The sequence below is a fragment of the Dreissena polymorpha genome, chromosome 4, assembly GCF_020536995.1.
Source record: "Dreissena polymorpha isolate Duluth1 chromosome 4, UMN_Dpol_1.0, whole genome shotgun sequence".
Lineage (NCBI taxonomy): Eukaryota > Metazoa > Mollusca > Bivalvia > Myida > Dreissenidae > Dreissena > Dreissena polymorpha.
This window is the reverse complement of record NC_068358.1, coordinates 17,403,083-17,427,354: the sequence shown is the minus strand read 5'-3', so window position 1 is coordinate 17,427,354 and position 24,272 is coordinate 17,403,083. Positions and strand designations below refer to the sequence as shown.

Sequence of the window (24,272 nt, the reverse complement as noted above, 5' to 3'; positions counted from 1 at the left end):
CTGAGCTATTCCGCCAAGTACACATTCTTGACGTATTTTATACCTTATATAAGCAATCTTCGTAGTTTCACAAAATTTAACGACAAAAACAGAACTCTCCAAATTATTCAATCGTTTCGCGTTGCAACGCTTTATAATTTTTAGGTTTTAAAATCGTCAAAAGATGCATATAATGGCTATATTAGAGCATGGTTAATGTTCAGTATTACTGTTTCCTCACAAATATCATAACTGAAACGAAAACTTACGAATCTGAAACAATTTGTTTCAATTTTGTCAATTTACCAAAGCGTGAAAAGATCCCTTTAAAGCCGTGTAAACATATAAATCGTACGACATGGATTGTACGAAATTCATACAATTGTTTATACATATATGTGTGGAGCAATCACATAGCTACATGTCGCAAACACAAGTGGGACAAACTGAATGACACTTATTATGTACATACAATATGTTTGAGTCAAAATATATTGTAAAACAGAATCGGATATTCGGATGAAATATATTTGTCTAAATTGTAAACTCTAAATTGAAAACCTTCATCGTATACAATAGAATCGAATCAGTATTCAAAACATCGTCTGACCATCATAAAACATTAAATTGTTTTAAGAAGAAGAAAACATAACACTTATGAAACAAGTATCATGACAAAAAAATGGAAACAAAACATGACAAAATACCACAAATAGTTTAAGATTCAACGTATGTTTTACTTTTGACCTATACTTCACGCCTAAATTGTTGTCAGTGTGTGTAAATGCAGTACATTCACACGATTTGTGAAAACGATCACAGCTACACCACACAGACTGAAACTTAGTTCAACATAATTGGCAAGATATACGGGTACACCTTTAAACCTGTATTTGGTTTCAAATGTATCACATGTTCGCTTTATGCAATTGTCCATATTTGTATGCGATATATAATTGACCCTATGACATTCAACCGAAATACGGAAACATACCATTATTTTTATCACCAACATCTAACAAACATTGAAAAATCATGTGAAGGTGACAAATAATTTCGAGGTGTTTAGCATTTTGCTATATATATGAAACACGCAACGTTCTATACTAATTTATATAATTATCGTTTACATTATAATGTCGCCATTATAAATAAAATAATACACAACATAAATAGGTTTAATTCAGTCATTAACACTACACACGATTACAGCTACTGCTCATTATCAATTTCATTGATTGTAACAACGGTATTTCGTAGCATGACGTCTTCTTTACCGATCACAGATTTTTTCTTTGGCGCAGGCTTCGCGTCTTCAGTTATATTACCGCCGAGTTTCGCCTTCTCCTTAGTCATCTCTCTTGGCGTGTCGTCAATCGTAACAGTTTTATCAGTTTTAATTCTCTCCGATTTCATCACCGGTGGCTCTGGTGACCTTCCTGTTGGGGGAACGCGTTCCCCGGTAGGCATGGCGGAGTTTCCTGTCGACCTAGATCGCTCCGTCACTTGTTGTGGTTGTAGGTTAGATTTAACCTGTACGTCGTCTGCACTGAGCGGACGGTCTGAAATAAGACCCGATTCCAAACCGGAATCATCTCCGTTGAATGTGCGCATGCGTGACAGCCGCAATCCCAATTCCGTAGGAGGCGGTGCCGGTGTTTCCGGTAGATGATCCCGCCAGTACTCGGCCCGCTCCTTCAGGAAGCCCCGCGCGTGGTTGGCTAGCTCAAGGGTCTCAATACCCGCATTTGTGGGGAGTTCTGAAAAACGAGAGCAAGTAAATTTAATGGTAACACAAATAACTAATTAGTAAACTTATTATTTCGTCACATGGACAGCAAAACATATCATATAAATAAACACTTTGAGCGACAAATACGTTTGAAACAAGACTCCAATATCAATTCACTTTCGTTAGACACACGGTTTAATATAAAAATGGACCCATACACAGATGATTACAGTGAAATCTCAAAACACATAGTTGTCCAATGCACTCATTAAAATAATCGACTTACTTTCAGTTTTGACGTATTTATCAAAGTACTGCTTGTCCTTGTAGAGTTCTTCCAAGTACTTCCTCATGTTAAGGTCGACCGGAAGTGTCGAGTCCGGCGCAGTGCGCATGCTCATGTCCGTCACTGTGGTTCGTTCCCGGCCTGACGCTTGGTGCGCATTGTAGCGCGAGCAGTGGTTGGTGTCAAGCTGGGAGTCAAGGATTGTGGGAGGCTTGTTTAACTGAAAGTAATCAAAAGTAAATTGAGCGGGAGGCTTGTTTAATCAAAAGTACATTAAATATCGGGCCTCTTCCGCAATGCTGCTAAAACGGATGGCTTTCATAAAATTAAAAGCAGCATATGTTAAAAGTGATTGCACATCATAACTGAAAAGTTCTAGCTTTATATTTCATACCAAATGTTAAATACGATCAAATATATATAAGTGGGAATATGGTTGAAAATTACCATCAACAATTAAAAAATAATAACAGTGTTGAGTGTATATATGTTATGCTCTAAGGAGAACTATCATCAAATTCGAAATAGTGATTAAATTACAAGGTGAAAAAAACTTGAATACAACCAAGGTAAGTCATTGCGTTAAACAGTAATATATTTTTCCAGAATATATAAATGATGTTATAACTTTTTCTCAAAATCTCAACTATAACTAAAGATCTGCCACCCATAACGATATTGTTAATACCAAAGCAAATACAGATTATAAGAAATGAGCGTTTTCATACCATAGCATGAATATCTGGAACAGTATACCAATTTTTCTAATCAATGATATGTCATGTTATTTTCTAATCAATGTTATTCCATGTGTGTCTGTCTAAAAGACAAAATGTGTGTTATGTATAGATGTAAGAAAATAATGTTTTACTTGTTATAGACCTATGTGTGTATGTTTTTTTTAAGAAGGCCACATTGTAAAAAAGTATTGATTCATCTGCATAATATGTATAATGTGTAATTGTCTTAATGTGTAACCTTCTGTAAATAAAGCTTTTATTATTATTATTATTATTATTATTATTATTATTATTATTATTATTATTATTATTATTATTATTATTATTATAGTAATAATTATATCGAAACAAGGTCATAAATTCACATGTAGGTCACTGTGGCAATACCTGGCCAAGACTGCCGGGCACCAGGAAGAACTCGTCATCAGAACCGATGTTCCGGCGCTCTCTCCGAATCGCCTAAGATACAGAAAAGGTAGTTGTAAATAAATAATATAGGGACGGATTCTTCCTTTCATAAAAGACACATCTGTATCCTTAATTGAGCCGCGCTCTGGGACAATGGTTCAAAATGAATGCGCGTAAAGTGTCGTTCCAAATTAGCCAGTGCATGACAAAAAAGAATTGCAAATACGTTTTTAAAAGGTATACTTTACAAATAACTTGAGTCCGAAATAATATAATTCCTGATTTTCAGACTCAATTCTAACAAACATAATATGAAACTCGAGCGATATTATCAGTAGGGGCGTTATTGTTACCATCCGCTAGTATCTTATGTAAGGCTATTAGATGATTGCCTATGCGTCACATACATACAGCAGAAAATAATAACATGATTAAAGCTGGTGTCAGCGGCTAGACATGGTTAATGATATGCATTGAACGTACACAAAGAATGAAATATCATTTACAAAATAACACGTTAGATAACGTTAAGTCTCGCTTATATAACTGTATACGATGTTGTTGTTTTTTCAAATTCTCACTCAGGTATTCAAGAATCCCTTTCACTTGTATGCACTCACCTCGATATTCTCAGATCCCACAAGAGAAAGGCGCCCTGAAATGGGATGTATACCGCACTTTAATGGTGGATGACGACGGTATGTTTCGAAACTGTAGACACTTTTAAATAATTCATATTCTAGACTTTTCAAAAATATATTTTGTTAAACAATATTGTATTGGTCAAACTGCTAGAAAACCCGACTTTTTGTATGTTTAAACAATATTCCCGCTGGATTCCACACCACATATAAAAATAACACACTTTAACAAAAATATATGGAGCTTATATCATATTAAGCTATTTATTGTACTCACTTTTACACTATAAATAATTTAAGATTTATACATCTTTAAGTATACCCTCTGACCTTACATCTAATTAAGCACCGCTCTGTGAACACGGGCAAAACACATGTGCGTAATCGCGTCTGTGAACACGGGCAAAACACATGTGCGTAATCGCGTCACAGATTAGCCTGTACAGATAATTTCTGCCTTTGTGGAAGTTTTTGTTTAATTAAAGGGGCCTTTTCACAGGTTTTGGCAAGTATTGAAGTTTGTAATTTAATGCTTTATATGGATAAATGTTTTTTTTTTTTTTTTTTTTTTTTTTTTTTTTTTTTTTTTTTAAATAAGAAAACTTTATTTACCTCGTCAATAGGTATGTGTAGGTCGAGGCCATCCTACTCCATACCTTACAAAAATTATGTGTTAGTAGCATCTAAATACAGCCTGTGTTAGTATACAACTAAATGATTTGCACGTTTATAAACAGCGGATGCAAGTTTATATTTAGCAATGTACAATGTATGCATGTATACATAGATACATAGTAAATGACAAACTTTGTGAAAGCACAGAAAATACAAGTAGCAACTATACTTTCTATATAACACAGGGATCTTCATACTTAATATGGAGATTTGTACTACACATATCATTGTTTTCTTTTGTAAAAGGTAAAGAAAGTGTAGATTTGAACAAACAAAATATGTGAAAACAAAACCACAGTGTATAGTTGAAATCATTCATTTCAGTGCACATCAATGTAAAGCAAGTACATTTTAAGTTATGGGTTCATTGATTAATAATCTTACAACTGACCAATTTGGAAATTCCGATCCTTGGCAAATGGTGTGCTTTTGAATTTCCCATGCTAGTTGAAAACTATTTTTTAGCCCTGGTACTGTTGGGATTTTACTATGTTTTTTACAGATAAAAACATACCTTTTCATTTCAAGAAATAAAATATTAATGGGGGTCATTTTTTCAGAACAAATCCCAAGTAGAACATCTTGGCAAGAGATGTTGGGAAAATTGATGTTGTTTAGATTCATTGAATATTTTATATAGTTGATAATGGGTTGAATGTGTTCACATTCCCAGAAAAGATGAGTTAAGGTTTCCTCATGTTTTTTACAAAAAGAACATTGATTGTCGTTAACAATTTTCATTTTATATAACAGAGATTTTGTACCCAAGATTCTGTGTACAATTCTAGTTTGAAGCCATTGTATATATGTATCTCTGGAGTTTTCAAAAACAAAGTTATGTACAAACTTCCAGTCAATGTTATTAAATATTTCATTCCACTTATTTTGACATGTAGGTTTTTCTTTATTAAATGTATATGTGCTATAAATTGATTTATTTGGTTTTGCTTTAAAAACAATAACATTCAGATAGGAAGAGAAAAATACTCCAGTGGTGTTTGACTTGTTAACAGTAGCAAAACTTGATTTTTTAATAAAATCTGATACAGTTCTTTTAACTCCTTCATAGAATAAAAAATTTAGCACTTTTCCAGTGTAATTCTCAATATCATTCTTGGTCTTAAACCCTCCAGAGGTACATAATATGTCTCTAACAAGTCTAATTCCTCTTTCATACATGTTCTTATCATAAATGCAATTCATACCAATTTTAAAGTTGTCATTGTAAAATAATGGCATATTTAATACATCATCAAATGTACAAATCTTAAATTTGTTAACATATATGCTATAGTAATTAAGAACATCTTTCCAAAATGTGTTAGTTAATCTTTTAACAATTTTTTGCACATATGCATTACCCATATTTAACATTTTTTTAACATCAAACAGTGAATAGACTAATACAAAGCATTTACCTGTACATAGTGCAAGTTTCTTTATCCATGTTAGCTTCATACTTTTTTCAAATGAGTATATATCTATCATATTCAGCCCTCCCTCTTCATAAGGTTTGATAAGAATATTGTGTTTGATTTTTAAAGGACCATCCCATATGAAGTTGTAAAAACAATTATGTATTTGATTTAATATATGTACTCCTGGACTGGGAAGAGCAATAAATAAATGAGTGAAAAGGGGGAGTAACATGGATTTAACTACAGTAATCTTTCCTAAAGGTGAGATATTTCTCCTTTTCCAAAAATTTATGATATTTTGTAACATTGTCAATTTGCTAGAATAATTATAATCAATCATTTTCTCTAGGTTGACATCAAATATGATACCTAGTACTTTGAAATTGGTTGAACCCCATATAAGTTTGTATTTAGTTTTTATTGAGTGTGTACTATATTTCTTGGAGCCTATCCATATGAGTTTTGTTTTGTCATAGTTAATTTTTAGTCCAGATTCCAGGGCAAAGGTATGCAATAGGTCAAGTGCTGTGTTAAGAGAACTTTCAGAACCGTCTAATAAAAGTGATGTGTCATCTGCAAATTGGGAAATTTTGTATTCAATGTTTTCAATAGTTATTCCTTTAATTTGTTTTGAGTTTCTTATTTTGATTGCCAATGTTTCTGCACATAGTATAAAAATGTAAGAACTGATCGGATCGCCTTGACGGCAGCCTTTTTCAATTTTGAATGATTCAGACTGGAATCCATTGATTTGAATGGCTGACATAGTGTTGTATAAAAAAAGAGAGATCCATTTTCTGAACATTGGACCAAAGTTAAAATAAATTAGAGTTTTTTCAATGAAATTGAATGCCAATGAGTCGAACGCCTTTTCAAAGTCTAACGTTAATAAGAGTCCTGGGATTTTGTTATCTTCTGTATATTTTAGGATATCATACAATAGTCTAGTATTTTCACCTATATATCTTCCTTTTATAAATCCAGTCTGATCTTTGGAAATTAATTTGTCAAGAACTGTTTTAAGTCTGTTTGCAATTGTGCCTGAAGCTATTTTGTAAACAACATTTAAGAGAGTTAATGGTCTAAGATTGTTAAAGGTTGTTCGTGGCTTATTTTCTTTTGGTATACAGGTGATAATACCTTGTTTTTGAGTGATTGACATAGTTCCAGAAATAAAAGCATAATTAAGACTCCTTAAAATGAAATACTTAAGATCTTTCCAGAAAACTTTAAAAAATTCTGTTGTGAAGCCATCTGAACCTGGACTTTTAAAATGTTTCATATTTTTCAAGGTAGTTGAGATTTCTTCCATTGTCAATATGCCTTCTAATGTTTGAGCTTCATCGTTATTCAATTTTTTGCACCGTGTATCAAATTAAGTTCATCAAATATAGCGTTATCACTTTCTTTTGTTTCACCTTTGGAGTATAAAGTCTTGTAATATGAGGCAGCTTCTGCTAAAATTTCATTTTGATCATATATATTGTGGCCATTATTGTTTATAATATAAGGTATTGTTTTGCTAGATGAGTGTTGTTTTTCCAAATTGCAAAAGTATTTCGTGGGTTTTTCGCCTTCATCAATCCATTTTGCTTTGGATCTTATGAATGATCCTTTCATTTTAATATCACGGATATCAGATAGTTCCTGCTGTAACAAATGAAGTTCTTCAATATTATTTTCAGTAATATTTTTTTCTAGAATTTCAATTTTTTTATAATAAAATCTTCCCTGTCTTTCCTCTGTTTAGATCTGTATGATGAAAATGAGATAGTTTTGCCCCTGATTTCCATTAACAAGGTTTCTAAAAAAAGCTGGTCATTTATGGTAAACTGAATCTCACAATCATCAATCGTGTTCAAAGAGTCGATGTTATATACAGGCAGGCAATATTGTTTTTTTATTTCTCCAATTTTTATTTTCATACAATCGAGATATTCTTGATCATGTAACAGAGAGTTATTGAATTTCCAGAGTCCTTTACCATGGGTTGTTTCGCAGATTTTTAATTCTAATGTTATAGCTGAATGGTCAGATTTGTAGCTTGATTGTATATCAGATTTTCTAATATTTTGAACAAGATTACTAGTGACAAGGAAGAAATCCAGCCTACCTTGTTGAAGAGTGTTTGGTTTTCGCCAAGTGTATTGATTAATAGTGCCATTCATTAGTCTAAAACTATCTATCAAGTTTCTATCATGCATTGCAGAAGATAATAATTCTCTTGACTTTTTATTATTGTTAAGATTTTTGTAATGGACATAATCTAATTTAGAATCCAATACAAGATTAAAATCGCCACAGATAATATAGGTATCATTTCCTAAGTTGTCTATGTCAGAAAGTAATTCACTGTAGAAATTTGGTTGATCAGTGTTAGGTCCATACAAGGTACATAGTGTGAACCTTTTTGTATCAAATGTTATATCTAAAATTAACAAGTTCCCAGACTGGTCTTTTTTAATGGCATGAATAGTTACTGGTATATTCTTTTGAAATAATATGCAGACACCTGCATATATGGATAAATGTTAACATTGGATCTAAAAGGCTCCAGTAAAAAAAAAACAAGAATAAAATTTCAGAAAGAAAAAAAGAAGCCCTCAACTGGGCTCGAACCACTGACTCCTGGAGTAAAAGTATTTCGCTTAGACCACTCGGCAATCCGACAACAACAGAACTCTCAGAATTATTCAATCGTTTCGCGTTGCAACGCTCGATAATTTTCAGGTTTTTTAAATCGTCAAAATATGCCTATAATAAATATTTTAGAGCATGGTCAATGAACAATAATACTGTTAATACCTCACAAATATCATAACCACAACGACAATTTAGGAATATTAAACATTTTTTTTTTAATTTTGTCAATTTACCAAAACGTGAAAAGGCCCCTAATTATTCTAAACTAAAATCAAGTCCATGTGGAAGGCATCATCCTTGATTAGCCTGTGCTTATATGAAACAATATTTTACGCACATGCATTTTAAGTCCGGTTTTCCCGGTTTAAATATCTCATAAACTCAGACTCAGAGGTCAATCGACTGGGTGTTGTTTGATTTTGCATCTTACCACTTAAAGACGTGTCCTTAATACAAAGGATTGCGAACGAACCTTTTACTTTAGACAATTATGAACTGGTATATACTAACGTTTCCCTTTGGTGCTTCTGCCGTCGTTGAATGTGTCGGATCTGGAAACCATACTGAAACCTCCCGACACCGGTGGTCGTTGGGACTGGGTGCGCGCCGGAAGTTCCTGTCGCACGATCTGTGCGCTGTCGATGTATACAGAGTCGGGTTTCACGCCCCCTTTCGTAAGGTACACCTGGGTAGTACCAAGAGGGAAAATAGTTATTTTATAGTTAAAGTTTGATAGCTACTTATGACAGACAACTTCTAGAGATGAAAGGATAAGCAAATTAGTTTGCTAACGCGTGTATAACAAGAAAATACGGCAAATACGGCGACGCGTAACTGATGGAGCATTAATGAGCTAGTGTGATATTTGATATTTTAAACAAAAACTGAAGGCTTTTAAACAATAATATAAACTTGTAATGCCTTTTCTTGTATTATACCACACTGTGAATGCCATTACACGATATACAGTTTCCATCAATCAAATTCTCGAGACCGCGATTTCTCAAGACCGCGACAATAAAACAACGCGACCAATAATTGTTTGCATTTTGTACTGAAAAATTCTAGAAACGCGAAACTCGGACAATGACATACAACATAGGCCTAACATTTTCTAAAAATCTCGTGCCTCCACGGTTGCCCATGCGGCGAGTACTTACAGGCATGAAGGCGGGGCGGGTGGAGTCAACAATAGGCTTCCCGGTCTCGTCAAACAGTCGTTGCTTCAGAAGAGTGCGCTCAGCCGACCCCGGAAGACGCCCCTGTAATAAAAATACATTAAAACATATTTAACAATTATATACATGTACACGAATAGCAATCGATGAATGTTCTTCAAGTTGTTAAAACCGTTATATCGGAATGTTTGACCTATGAAACAGGGATTTAATAAAATGTTTGCTGAATAATGTTACACCAATAGTGGGCGTTCCTGATCAGCAGCACTGATAGGTTGGCGACCCATCAATTCAATATGTCTAGAGTGCAATATATTTGCCTTGAAGGAGTGCAATTTTAATTGGAGCGATACTTTATTGGCCATAAAGTATGGTTTTTACAAGAAAGAAAACACGTATTAGCTCGACAAACAACGTATTGTCATTTGACGTCATATCTTACTGTTGTTGAGTGTCGTGTTCATTGCGTGTGTGACGTCATACCTTTCTGTGTGCGAAGTCGTCATCACTGACGGGCGACTGCGCGTCGTTCCTGTCCTCGACCGTGGTGAATCCAACTTGTCGAAGAGACGTCGGTCGTACATGCTATAAAGAAAAAAATGTGAAATTGCATTATTTCAAGAATATGTTATTATTCAACATGCGCAACAATTGACCAGTACGCGGATTTCTATATATCCGCTTTTCGGTTGTTTGTCCAAGCGTTTGAGGTAAATCATCTGACTATACAATCAATGCTTTTTCAACGACTACAATTGATTGCTCAACTCAATCATTACTATTTTCTTTCAGGGTGCCCCATCAATCTAAATCACACATGATAGCGTGCTGTTCTTATTTTTTACAAATAGTTAATTCTCTTTTTTTCTTTTTAACTTTTCCCTTTACTTCGTTCAATTTTACTTTAAAGTAAGAATGTGTGCTTACGTATACTATATTGCAATGGTTTGTATATTACATCTAAGCTGTAATCATTTCCTTTATGATTACATCTGAGCTGTACTCATTTCCTTTATGACGTTATGTGTACACGAGAAACAGTGTGCGTTGTAACCTTACCGCAGTCTGGTTTTTATCCTCCTCGGTCTCCTGTGCACTTATCGGCTCTCCCCAGTCCCACTCAGCGGTCGGACCAAACTCGTCGTCTTTGTAACCCTTCAGAAAATATGATACTCGTTCTGATAAAACTGGACATAATGCATGTGCGTAAAGTATCATCCCAGGTTATTCTGTGCTAACATGTTCCTAAACTTAAAACGAAAAATACAATAAAAGCGGAAAGCGTCGTCCCTGATTAGCCTATGCGGAATGCCCATTCTAATCTTGGACTGCATTAATGGATATGTAATACGTCCAGTTTTTCTGAACGCGGCTTATATATGCGTTGTTAATATAAAGCTATCTGTATACATGCAATGAACTTTTCTAGATTGTTTCGCGTTTCGCGTTTTTTTCCCGTTAAAACGGTAGATATGACTTTTTTACACGACATAAATCGTCAAATATGGTTTGAATAAGATATCAATAAATCTCCGAATTATTGAAGACCAAAATAAAAAGCCGGAAGAAATTCTGGCAGTTCAGAACAATATCTGATAGTTTGACTGAATACACGATGAAAAACTGATGATAAAAAAATATTCAGATTTTTCAGTGATATGAAACATTATGATATAAAGTGTATTAGTTTAACATCAAGAAACAGTACGTGTTCTTAAAGAATGAGGATCGTGATGTACTCACCCCGAGAGGTCGTCCGTCTGTGTTCCGTTTAAGTCTTGGAAGAGCAAACACCTTCAGCCGGCGTCGGATCTCCATCTGCTTCTCGTACGCTGTCTTGGGAATCACTTTCCCGTCGGCGTCTCTCTACATTGGATAATTACCAATTATGCGTCAAATCATGTTCTCAGCATGGCAATAAACCATTTAAATATAGACTGTTGTAAACATATTAAGGTAACTCATTTCTTCTGTAATTACAATTTAATTATTAACATTATTTTTGTTACAAATAATTAGATTCCATGGTACTGTAACAGTATTAGGCCTGTATTTACTTAAAATATATTCACGAATAAAACTTGAATAAAATTAAGCAAAAAAAGCATTTGTTAAAAAATATTTGTAAAATAAGTTAAAAATAAATCGTTTAACAATGACTGATTAATTCAGTGAAAGATTCAAATTGTGATCTTTATTAGAACAAATTACTAGTAGTTTGAATAATGTAATATTCTTTAATCCCAATTTTTAATGGCATAATGTGTTTGTTACTACTGTCCTGGCCTCAAGTTTTATGTAAATTACCACGTACTACGACATTTCCTTCTTCGTCAAAATGGAAGCCTTCCGGAAGCTCCCCGTTGGGTCCCGGCCGGAAACCGGAAACACCGTACGTGGCCCACACGCTCTCCTCGTCTTGAAGCACGTTCTCCATTCGCTTTTCTTCGCTCCCCTCCTCGCCTTCCCTTCCGGTATCTGCTGGCGCCACCTGCACCGTCTTGGTGTCGTCGAGGTCAAACTGTTATCATTAAATTATTTTCTATCACCAGGCCATACGAGTGAACATCCTTGAACCGCATTTCACGATGTTCTAAGCATTTAGATCAATTGTATTTTTTGTTTTCAATATTTAATCGATCAAAACTGACGCGAACACATAAGACGCATTCTAATTGGTCAAATATATGAATACGATTAGACTAAATTTGAGTAAAAGAACGTTCAAAGTTGAAGGGCAAAATAAGATCGCACTTTTCCCGAATAATTTTACTCAAATATTGACCATGCGGAAATAATAAACTGTACAGCTAGTGAAAAAAAACAACACGAAAGGGGTCATAAACATATATCGCCAAACCTGTAATGTTTTCCAATAAACTTATAGTTTAACATGAAACAATAGGCAAAACAAAAGTATATCTATTAAAAAGAATAGACACTCAAATGTTATCATTTAACCTATCTCCATTCGTTTACAGCACAAAATGTATCGATAAGTTATTTTAAACAAACACAGATCCTTTTGTTCGAAACTCAGCCGGCATCGTTGTAAAATCTTTCCAATGATGGCAAGCAATACTGATTCCTATAAAAGTTCATTCCCCAAAACCGGACTCGACAATGTTTCTTTAACATAATGGTTTTCAATAACATCCAACCAACAACATTAAATTAGAACCACGACAATACATGTGTATGAATTGAGTCGCGTTCAGGGAAAACGGTGTTTAACGCACGTGCGTAAAATATCGTCCCACAGTCTTGTCAGGATCGACAGCTTACCCCTTCAATGAATTTAGGATAAGAAGATACTTCATTCAAGCAAAAATGCCACACAATTGGAGAGTGTCGTCCCTGATTAGCATGTGTGTACTGCAGAGGCTTATCTGGGACGACACTTAACGCACATGCATAAAGTCCGGTTTTAATGTACAAGGCTCAAATAAAGACATAAATAAGTTCAATATCATCGACGGGTTTTCACAGAGTGAATCTCACGTGTAACAATTATACCCACGACAATACGTATGAAATAAACACAGTAATACGTACAATATCATCGACGGGTTTCGGCGCACGTTCCTTCTCGTGCCAATAGTCCATGTCATCCAGCTCGGCCTCGATGTCCTTCTTGAAAATGTACTTCTCCATGTGCGGCGCGCCACGTGCGCGGGGCTCGCCCTTCTTCCGGCGCTTGTGACGCCGACTTCCGGTGTCCGTTTCCGACTCGCTACAGGCAAGAGAACACGGATATAATCTGTGAGTGATGTGGTGGGTAAACTTTTGTTAGAGCGTATCCATGGATATTCATACAAAAACCATTCGATTGAAATATTATATATAAAATAATTCGTTCGGATTTGATCAGTAAACTTAGTTCGAGCAGATCCTCAAATATGCGATAAATTAAATTGGGTAAATAGAATAATTTAAGATGCATTACTCTTTCACATTTTTTTCCTCAAAATTATGGTCTCAGATTGATTGAATTGTAGCTGTCGAACTATCGATTCTATAATGATAAGTAACGGTGCCGCTGATTTCTTGAATAAATTTCTTGAATTTCTTGATCGTCCATTCTATTGCGAAAATGCCACAAAACGAATTATAAAATATGAAATAAGTAAATGAGTGAACATAAATTTAAGATCTTATCAAGAAAAACAAGATGTGTCAAATGGTCTAAGATAAGTGGGTCTCCAACTTTGATATACATGAAGAAAAATGAACCAGAGAAACGTATTTTTCGACATTAAAATTAAATTCCGTTTGTACAGTGTATTTATTTCGACGACATGCGTCTTCCAGACTGCGTACCTGTATTCAAGATCGCTCTGCGTCAGTTTATTCTTCGCCATCTGCTTCATCATCTTCTTGCGACTGCGTCTCTTGGACGCTTGCAACTCCTGCTGCTCCCGCGTAAGAAAGCCTCCAGGCGTATCAGACACGTGACCTTCCTCGTGCTGGAAATCGGGGAACATGTGTCATGTTGATAATCTACATTGGCTGCTTGCTCTTGACATGTCATACTGTGTTATTAAGTAGGCATTACAATCACTCTAAAATATTTTCCTAATGTATATACAAGATGATGCTAGAAGTATTTGCCAATGTTTTAATCATGAAACATTTGAATACCAAACGTTAATATGATAATCACATTCTAGACTGTGCTTTGTATTTCAAGACAGTATTGAACGAACGAAAACAATTAGCTAGTTTATAAAGTTAATTTATTTAAACTTCACAGATAATACTTCTCATTATGTTTTGTCTTCAAAAACATTCAGTTTGAATGTGTCTTTTTTATACATTAACCGACCTTTCGCCGCTTCTTCCGCCCGACGACTTTCCCCTCGGCTACCCCTTCCGGTGGTTTGTAAGCAGCGTCTGCCAGACGTCGCCTCTGAAGACAAAACAAACAAGCAGGTGATAATTCATCAAAAAATAATGAGCACATATAAATAAACGCTCGTTCACATTATGTTACTGAACAAAACTTAAATTAGAAAAAGAAAAGAACGACCTTACCTTTTCTAACAGTTTCTGTGCACGTTCCTCCTTTTCTGAATCGTCCGTCTAAATAATGAAAATATAGTTCTATGATAGGCAATACAAGAATAAGAAAATTCGTCAATGCCACGTCATCAAACAGTGGTGTTGACATCAATATAAATTGCAAAATAAAAATGGTGTTGTTAAAGGTGTAGTTGAGACTGTAGAATATGTCTCACAGAAACCAACTTCAAACAACATAGGGCGAAATAAAAGGTATATATGCTTATGGTAAGAGAACCAGTAAGTACCATCATGCATTTTAGCATTTAAAAAATTCATAAAGTACCGTTTAATGATTTTTATAAATATACAATTATAAAAACATAGTTTAAATCTTCTTTACCCTTAAATCATTCAATTAAAGAACTTAGTTACAATGTCTACGCTAATAAATGGAAGTCTTCTTCATATGAAGATCGTGGTATATGTTCACATTCATGTTATTACGACATCTAATAGCAGTGATATATACCTCATATTCCTCACTCGATTCGTTCTCCCGTGTGTGTTTAATCACCTACAATATAGAGGATATTTGTTGGATTCGGTGGATTATCGATTTTAATTCACGAGTGATCATAGAAAATAATATTTTCACGAGTGGCGCAGCCACGAGTGAAAATATATATTTTCTATGATCACGAGTGAATTAAAATCGATATTCCACCGAATCCAACAAATTTTCTTTTTATTTTATGCTTTTTTTCACAGTTTATATACATTGTTAAAGAGTTTAACTAAAGAATTTCGCTGGGATAATGTTGTCATTTCGTAAAAAAATGACGTCATTTCACAGTAAACAGTGAAAATTATCGATAATTTTCACTGATAATTTTCATTGTTTGAAACAGTAAAATTATCAGTTTTAATTCACTCATATTTCTCGATAAACCACCGGAAAGCATAAAATAAAAATGTATCATTGCTAAATTTGAAAAATATTTTTTTTCCTATGCATAAACAATTTATCACCATTTAAAAACCTATGTAAACTCAAAATCAACGAATATTTCGTACAATATTTCGAAAAATAAAGTTAACACATATAAAGTCATGTTCTTTATAGCAATAGCCAAAATTTCAACGCTAGATGTGGTCAAAGAGATTTAACAAGATACCACATGCTATTTTTTGTTTGTTTGTGAGACAATATATTCAACAAATGTTCATGTACCATATTAGTGTTCGTATGTCGTATGAATAGATATCGTTGCGGGAAATTAAAATTGAATATATTGTGCCAAAAAAAAGAAAACGAGCTTTTTGTATCTCCTAAATTTATGTTACAATACCACACCAAGCGTTGATGTTTTTGCTATAAGGAACACTGATTTGTTATGGGTAAACTTTATGTTACGAAATATTTTGCGAAATATTCGTTGATTTTGAGTATTAATGTTACTTTAAATTATATTAACTCTTATTTTATTGGGAATTTTTAATTTTTAGACAATCCTGCCCTTACGTTAACATAACAAGGTGCGCTAACTTTAAAATCTGGAATCAAAGTTGTAACGAATAGTGATTTTTGTAGAAGTAAACAGTTAATTTACCGGATCTACAGTTTCCTCCGGTTCCTGAAAGAGACAAAATGTGTATGTATTGACTAAAATGTACATGTATATCTAAATATGAGGGAAGTCAAAAGTAAACCGTATTGAATTTTCAATAAAATGTTGATTTGAATGGCTTTGTCCCTGCATCATGCGTTACTTGATAGTTTTTTTTATTATTTGGTAACCTTACTGAGTTATACTTAATTATACGCAATGTGTCGCTTAAATATCTATATTGTTATGAGTTACAAATCGCACTGAATTTTAAGTGTAACTTCAGCAGCACCAGCAAATAATAAATATAACTTTACAAGGTGGTCTTTTTATATGACAAGAGGGCCAAGATGGCCCTAGTTCGCTCACCTGAGAGGAGTCGGTTTATTCAATCTTTACCTAATGTCAAACTTAACCTAGATATTTACCAGACAAACGTTCTGGTCAAGTTTCATCATTATTGAACCAAAACTCTGGCGTAGGGAGTGTTTTTGTTTTTTGTAAGATCTGAAATGGTGACCTATATTTTGAGTTGACCCCCCTTACCAAACATCAAACTTTGCTTACAAGGATTTTGTATAATATAATGAAAATTTAGACAATAAAAGGGCAATAATTATGGCATTAATTATGTGATTTTGCTCAGCATCAAACTTGACTGAGATCTTTCAGCAACTTTGATATAGAATGCTTGAGAAATGTGAATGCTAGAGTGTTTACAAACCAAATGTGGACGGACGGACAGCGGACAAAGACCAATCCAAAACCTCACCTGAGCAATCAGGTGAGCTAAAAAGTGTGTTTCACCGATCTGAGCCATTTTCCAACTTGTCCAGGAAATCAATAAAACCAATGTAATGAGTAAGTTTCACGATGATTAGGCAAAAAATGTGACTTCTATAGTGTTATATATTATATTCTGACCAAGTTTCATGAAGATCGGACAATAAATGTGGCCTCTAGAGTGTTTACGAACAAATGTTAACGGACGGACGGACGTACGACGGACAAAGACCGGTCACAAAAGCTCACCTGAGCAATCAGGTGAGCTAAAAAAGACATATGGCCAGAGAGTGAGACACAAAACAATCATACTATAAACGACACACAGTACAGAACAAACATGAATCAAACTCTGGTCACCGCCTTGGAGCGGTCAATTCATTTAGGCATTTAGTCTGGGCTCTTGGAACTCTAAACCTCCACATACCCCATATATATTCATTTAAAAATTTTTATAAAACTTAAAATATATGGTTCTTACCTTGACTTCGAGTTTCTTGCGGAGCTCTTCCGTCTGTTGCTCCTTCCGACGCCGCTCTTCCCGCTCCTTCTCCTTCCGTTCGCGCTCCTTCTTGATGCGCATGAGCGTCTGAACAGTACAAAGTGTCATCTTCTTTGATATTTTAGAAGTCATTGCATAGCTTTTGCTAATTCTCTTCAAAGTCAAATACATAAATGTATGTACCTCGCTCGGGGCTAAATGCATGGGCGTAAAGTGTCCTTCAAAATTAGCCTGTGCACTCAACACATGCTAATCAGGTACCACACTTTCCGTTTTTTATTATATTTTTGGTTTAAAGGAAGTCTTTTCTTGGCGCAAATCCAGTTCGGGGACAGGCTTATCTGGGACTACACTTAAAGCATATGCATTAAGCCCCGTTTTCCCAGGGTAGGACTCTACTTGTTTCTCATAATACCTTAGAACACAATCACACCATATCATCAAGAGAAATATGTTTATATAATAATGTTATTCACCTGTGTGCTTAATTTTTATGTTACGTGTATGCGGGAAATGATATACACGTTTGTATTAAAACGTTTTACGAACGTTGTTGTATTTCCACAATAACTATATGTTGTTAAAGTATGGCAGCCAAAGTACATGGAAGTGATTTTACTAAATTTATGGTATATACGATATAAATTATCAATATATGACATAACCGTTTGCAATGTTTCATTGTAGGTAACTGTCCCTCTGAATAAGCGTTTACGCAGAGTATCCATTGATCCAATGTTTCCTATATCTGATGAAAAATTAGTGTAATGAGATGCAATAAATTTATTTAAAAAAGTTCATTATCTAACAAAAGAGAAGAAAGAAAAACTACAAATGTTTTCATCATTTCAGGATGTCTTAACTGAAACATAAGTGTTTTTAAACCATGTTAGACTGCATACATTAGGTCGTACAGACTGTTAAATTTTCTCGCAAACAATGCCACTTCAGAGATTCAAAAGGGTATTAGATACCTCACATTAGGACATTAGAAAGAGGTGCTGTTTGCCAAACACAATTAAACTAATATATAACAATAGACATGCCGAGTGTGTGTTACAATCTAATGAGTCGCGTTCTGGGAAAACTGGGCTAAATGAATGTATGTAAAGTGTCGTGTCATATTGCCTGTGCAGCCCGACACTTTCGGCCTAGAATGAATTTTCGTATAGCAGAGACCTCATCTGAACTAAATACCATTACAACGGAAAGCGTCAAATGCACTGGCTAATCTGGGACGACACATTACGCACGTTCATTTTGCCCAGTTTTTCCCTGACGGGCTTCTTATAATCAACTTACGTTGTCGTCCTCCTCTGGTCGCGGTGTAGTAGGGGGAATGGGCTTCTTGCCAGGCGGGAACTCTAACGGCTCTCGAGGCTCCTCCTGAACAGATAAAAACGGAGTCTGTATTCATGCACTATATGCCAAAAAACGGTAGTTCGATTCATCTACCATATACCAGAAAACAGTCTATGTATACATGCGCAATATACCACAAAAGGGCTTTCCGATTCATCTACATACACCAGAAAACACTCTCTGTATGCATGCAAAATATGCCAGAAATCAGAAAATCGACACTGTATTCATACACATTGAACACGAATATAAAAAACTGCCTCTGCATTCATGCACAATACAACAGATTACGGACTAGATAATGCACAGAAATAAAAAAGTGACTCCTTACCCATGTAAATTTCACCAAAACAAAATACCTTGTATTCATGATAATTGCACCAGAAACAAGAAAACGGACTCTGTATTCAAGCACAATAAAATAGGTCAGAAACGGTTACTAAAATAATACGATTGCATCAAACAAGAAAACAGACGAATTCGTGGCTTAAATGTTTCCTGTAAAGAAGAAAGTTTAAGTTTAGTTCTTCTGTTTATCTTTTAACGAGTTGTTTAAACGTTCCATTGAGAATACAGGTCTGTAATCGACGCGCCGAACAGCCATGCATGCATAATACATGCAACGTTATATCATTGTACGTCAACAGTACGTCAATAATTTTACTGAAGGCTTACATAGCTGCCAAATGTATACCTTAACTGGAACAGGGTCCTGGGGTTTCTTCTTGTCAGTGTGCACCTCAATCAAGTCAAATGTCCGCTCTTTTTCCTTCCGGTCCTTTATAAAATGGCCAAACCTGACAAAAAATGTGAACAATTTGTAAAATTAAATTTTGATGTGACATATAATTAAAACGTGATTCAAATCTATTGACGGGTTTAATTTTAAATATTTGTATAATCTTAACAGATACAACAAATAAACCAACTATTTATACATTTAATGTATGCTTGTTCTATCTAGTAAACATAAACATGTAACCATTCAGAGTTGTATTTAAGTTTACGGACCATTTCGTTCAAGTATTGGATCGAGTGAATATAAAATGCGAAATATTTTTATTTTTTCCAAAATAAAATGAGACTTTTCATATTTATACAGAAACGACATGTATTATTATGTCAAACGTATCAAAACTGGGTGTATGTGCTAAAAATTGCTCTGGACACACACAACAACTCCCAGTTTGCCGCTTCATGCGTGCTGAGATTACACGCATGCGTACAGACAATAAATGAAACAGGCTAACCTGGGGTCGTCCCTTAAAAGTTCCATCTGGGATTTCGTCAGCCCGTCGGTGAGACTGTCCGGAGTGGACTGCCTGGAACCATCTGGAATGAAAACACAAACGCAAAAAATACAACAAGGAAAAAATTGTCACAAAACCAGGTTTTTCATTTGAAAAAAAGTCTGACAAAGGGAGACAAGTAAAACTGACTGAACTGATTGTTCATAGTTAACCCCTTGTTTCAAAATAAATCTATTTTTAGTCATGACGACCTTTATCTTTGAGATATTGACGTAATTCTTTTGTGCGACACACCGTCCAATGATGGTGAACAAATGTATCAGATTATTTTAAAATCTCACAATGAATGACATAGTTATGGCCCGGACAAGCTCATTAATGGCCATATTTGACCTTTGAACTCAAAGTGTGACCTTGACCTTGGAGATATCGACGTAATTCTTTCGCGCAACACACCTTCTAATGATGGTGAACAAATGTGCCAAATGATTTTAAAATCTCACAATAAACGACAAAGTTATGGCCCGGACAAGCTTGTTCCGCCGACCGCCCGCCAGCCCGCCAGCACGTCCAAGCGCCCCAACCCCGCCCGACCGCCCGCCAGCCCCTCTCCCCAGTCCGCCCGCCTGCCCGCCCGCCCCCCCCGCCCCCCATCCCCCGCCCGCCCGCCTCCCCCCTCGCCCGCCCGCCGACATTCGCCAATCTAATAACCAGTTTTTTCCTTAGGAAAACCTGGTTAAAAATACATGTCGTACACGTATCCCATTGATAGCACAATACCTATACCCTAGCTAGAAAGCGTAATACCGAAATCTTGTTATCACAGCTAACACGCGCAACACATGTAAATGGTTGTCCAAGCTAGCTCACGAATCACATGAGACCGGTCATCCAAGCTAGCAAACGTAAGACCTAAAACCATTCATCCGAGATGGCAGATGCATTAACTCACACAATACCATAACATGTTAATCGAAGTTAGCAAACGCAGTATATTGTTGACTTGACTATCCAAAACCGTTGTTTAAAGCTAGAACACGCACAATCTTTAACAGTTTATACGAGCTAAAGGCGGAATACATAAATAACCAGCTCGCACACTTTATACGCTCTACTGTTTATCACACGCTTGCAACAATCGTTTTCATTAATATAGTTTTACCTTTCATAATCTCCATTCTATCGAAGGGCGTGGGTTGGTTGCGGGTTTTGATGACGAAAGCAACAAAGGCGATGACGACAATGGCGAGCAAGATTCCTAGGACAATTAGCGCTATTTCCCAGCCAGCTAGACCGGAATCCGTCGTCGTCGGCGCTAAAATGATACTGGTTATTGAACGAAGAAATTGAAACTTAAATACAGTACATTACATGACGGCAATTTGAAGCTGAATATAGTTTCACTGCAAGGTTCCTATGAAATGAAGTATTATTATTTAGCACTATCGAAGTTATTGTTTGATAATGACAAAATTTGCTAAAACTAGCTAAGGTTTAACTTCAGTTTTAATTGAACCCCAGCTCTATGATTTGAATCAGATTTGCGTAGAATTTAAAACAATTTGTTAAATAAGATACCGACCAAGTTTTTAATAACTTACCGACCATGTTTTCTGTTTAAGCATCTTCGTTATGACTTTGTTTTTAAATGCTCTATTTAACGTGTGCCCTAATTGCGTAAAGTAGACTTCACAAGTGCAGACGTACTTACCACACGTATAATACGGTAAAAACTCGAATGTCTGTCCACCCAGTTCAACGGCAGTGGACGTCTGGCCGCTGTGACATTCCATCGGGTATGCCGTGCCCTGTAATTTGCCGCTCGTGTACGCCAGCACCTGGGGATGACACGAAACATATCGTTACAATATATTTGTATATCAATAAACATTCATAAATATGGCATCAAGAACGCATGCATTTTTACGCATGTTAAATATTCGATTGCAGATACTTTAAATTTATATTATTCACCTTACCCAACAAGTAAAACGGTACGTGGCCTTTTTGTCCACGGATGCGTCAATGTTGATTGTGTGCAGATACGTTTCGCCACCGGATGTCACAGAATACACGCACAACATCTGAGACCCAGCTGTTTGGAATCGAATTGCATTAAAAAATGTTTGAAAATATAGCAAAATAAACGCAAATCGGACAGTCGACAAGTAACATATTACACAGTCGTTCATTCACAGCGTTGGATCATTAAACAACGAAGAAAGTACTATTAGTTTAAATAAAAGTCTAAACGTTAATAAGGTTGATTAAAAAAATTAGTATTGCATCCAGAAATATATTATTTACATTTTCTCAGTTTTATTTATTTCGTTATTATGCAAATAATAATTTGAAGGTCGCCGTGGTGTAATGGATATGGTGTCCGCCTAGCGACCGGGAGGTCAAGGGTTCGATCCCCACCGTGGGAGCGTTCTTTAGATCTCCCCAAAAGACACCAAGTACTGGTTCTAGGCCCAGGAAACGGACTCGAGAGCATTTATATAAGCCTTAGGCTTTCGATGCAATCGAGCTAAAATAAATAGGTTTAAACTAAATAATAATTAAAACAACAAAAACACCGCAATTTGCAAAATTTCAAATATTGCGGGAATGTAACTGTATTTTAGATGTAACTACGCAGACGGTTAGACTCAACATGCCGTGACTATACTGCAATATACTATAGAGGTCGTATACAAATACATATAAAACAAATAATTATTAATTATAAATTTAATAATGAATATAACTCCTTCGAATATAATAAACACAAAGACCGTATGCAGCTACCCGTATAGCCAAGCTTCAGGGTCGTTCTGGAGTTCTCGAAGTCCATGAGAGTCTTGTTCGAGCACGAGTCCAACGTGCTGTTGTAAGCTGACGATGAAGTATGGGGGATCTCGTAGTCGACGCTGTAGTTGCCGAGAATCACGTTCGGGCACGTTATGGCCCCCGTAACCTCCGAACCTTCAATACAAAAACCATTAAGTCGGAGCCTCATTCTGCGAAAACCGGGTTAATGCATGTACGTATAGCGTCGTCCCAGATTAGCATCTGCAGTCCGCGCAGGCTAAACAGAAAAAGCACTTTCCGCTTTGCTTGTCGTATTTGGTTAAAGGAAGTCTTTTCTAAACGAAAATCCAGTTCAGACGGAAAGTTCCATCTCTGCGGACAGCACATGGTAATCTGGAGGGAAAGTTCCATCTCTGCGGACAGCACATGGTAATCTGGAGGGAAAGTTCCATCTCTGCGGACAGCACATGGTAATCTGGAGGGAAAGTTCCATCTCTGCGGACAGCACATGGTAATCTGGAGGGAAAGTTCCATCTCTGCGGACAGCACATGGTAATCTGGAGGGAAAGTTCCATCTCTGCGGACAGCACATGGTAATCTGGAGGGAAAGTTCCATCTCTGCGGACAGCACATGGTAATCTGGAGGGAAAGTTCCATCTCTGCGGACAGCACATGGTAATCTGGAGGGAAAGTTCCATCTCTGCGGACAGCACATGGTAATCTGGAGGGAAAGTTCCATCTCTGCGGACAGCACATGGTAATCTGGAGGGAAAGTTCCATCTCTGCGGACAGCACATGGTAATCTGGAGGGAAAGTTCCATCTCTGCGGACAGCACATGGTAATCTGGAGGGAAAGTTCCATCTCTGCGGACAGCACATGGTAATCTGGAGGGAAAGTTCCATCTCTGCGGACAGCACATGGTAATCTGGAGGGAAAGTTCCATCTCTGCGGACAGCACATGGTAATCTGGAGGGAAAGTTCCATCTCTGCGGACAGCACATGGTAATCTGGAGGGAAAGTTCCATCTCTGCGGACAGCACATGGTAATCTGGAGGACACTTTTTCACGTGCATTCAAACTCGTTTTAACACAACGAGGCATATTTATAAAGGTGTGTCGAGAGTTCTTTCGAATGATCTCTAAGCCGAAACTAGGTCACTATACACCATTTTCGGCAACAAGTTCACACGCTAAGGTTTAAACCGTATAAGATTGATTTTTTTCAAAATAGTCAAAACAAAAGTTTTTTATATAAAATTGGGATTTATCA

General features: G+C 36.0%; 1 protein-coding gene across 1 annotated transcript; it reads right to left on the bottom strand.

Moving 5' to 3' along the window:
- Positions 1-300: 300 nt before the first annotated feature.
- Positions 301-23,209, bottom strand: LOC127878252 (uncharacterized). The gene is made up of 24 exons (XM_052424772.1): positions 22,999-23,209; positions 22,188-22,303; positions 21,920-22,046; positions 21,371-21,523; positions 20,209-20,290; positions 19,653-19,755; positions 18,899-18,982; positions 17,576-17,683; positions 16,315-16,338; positions 15,234-15,278; positions 14,735-14,782; positions 14,526-14,609; positions 14,021-14,166; positions 13,256-13,433; positions 12,015-12,221; positions 11,444-11,566; positions 10,760-10,855; positions 10,184-10,285; positions 9,683-9,784; positions 9,033-9,207; positions 3,766-3,800; positions 3,125-3,196; positions 1,998-2,217; positions 301-1,739 (listed from the first exon to the last, which is right to left on the bottom strand). Exons 1-24 carry the CDS (start codon positions 23,207-23,209, stop codon positions 1,192-1,194), a joined length of 3,189 nt encoding a protein of 1,062 aa, XP_052280732.1. The 3' UTR covers positions 301-1,191.
- Between the last annotated feature and the right edge of the window lie 1,063 nt (positions 23,210-24,272).

Coding starts and splice junctions, on each gene's coding strand:
- LOC127878252 (XM_052424772.1), bottom strand. CDS start 23,209: ATGAGGCTCCGACTTAATGGTTTTTGTATTGAAGGTTCGGAGGTTACG. Junction 9,208..9,682: donor CCCGCCCCGCCTTCATGCCT/GTAAGTACTCGC, acceptor GGTACTACCCAG/GTGTACCTTACGAAAGGGGG. Junction 2,218..3,124: donor TGCCCGGCAGTCTTGGCCAG/GTATTGCCACAG, acceptor GATTACTTTCAG/TTAAACAAGCCTCCCACAAT.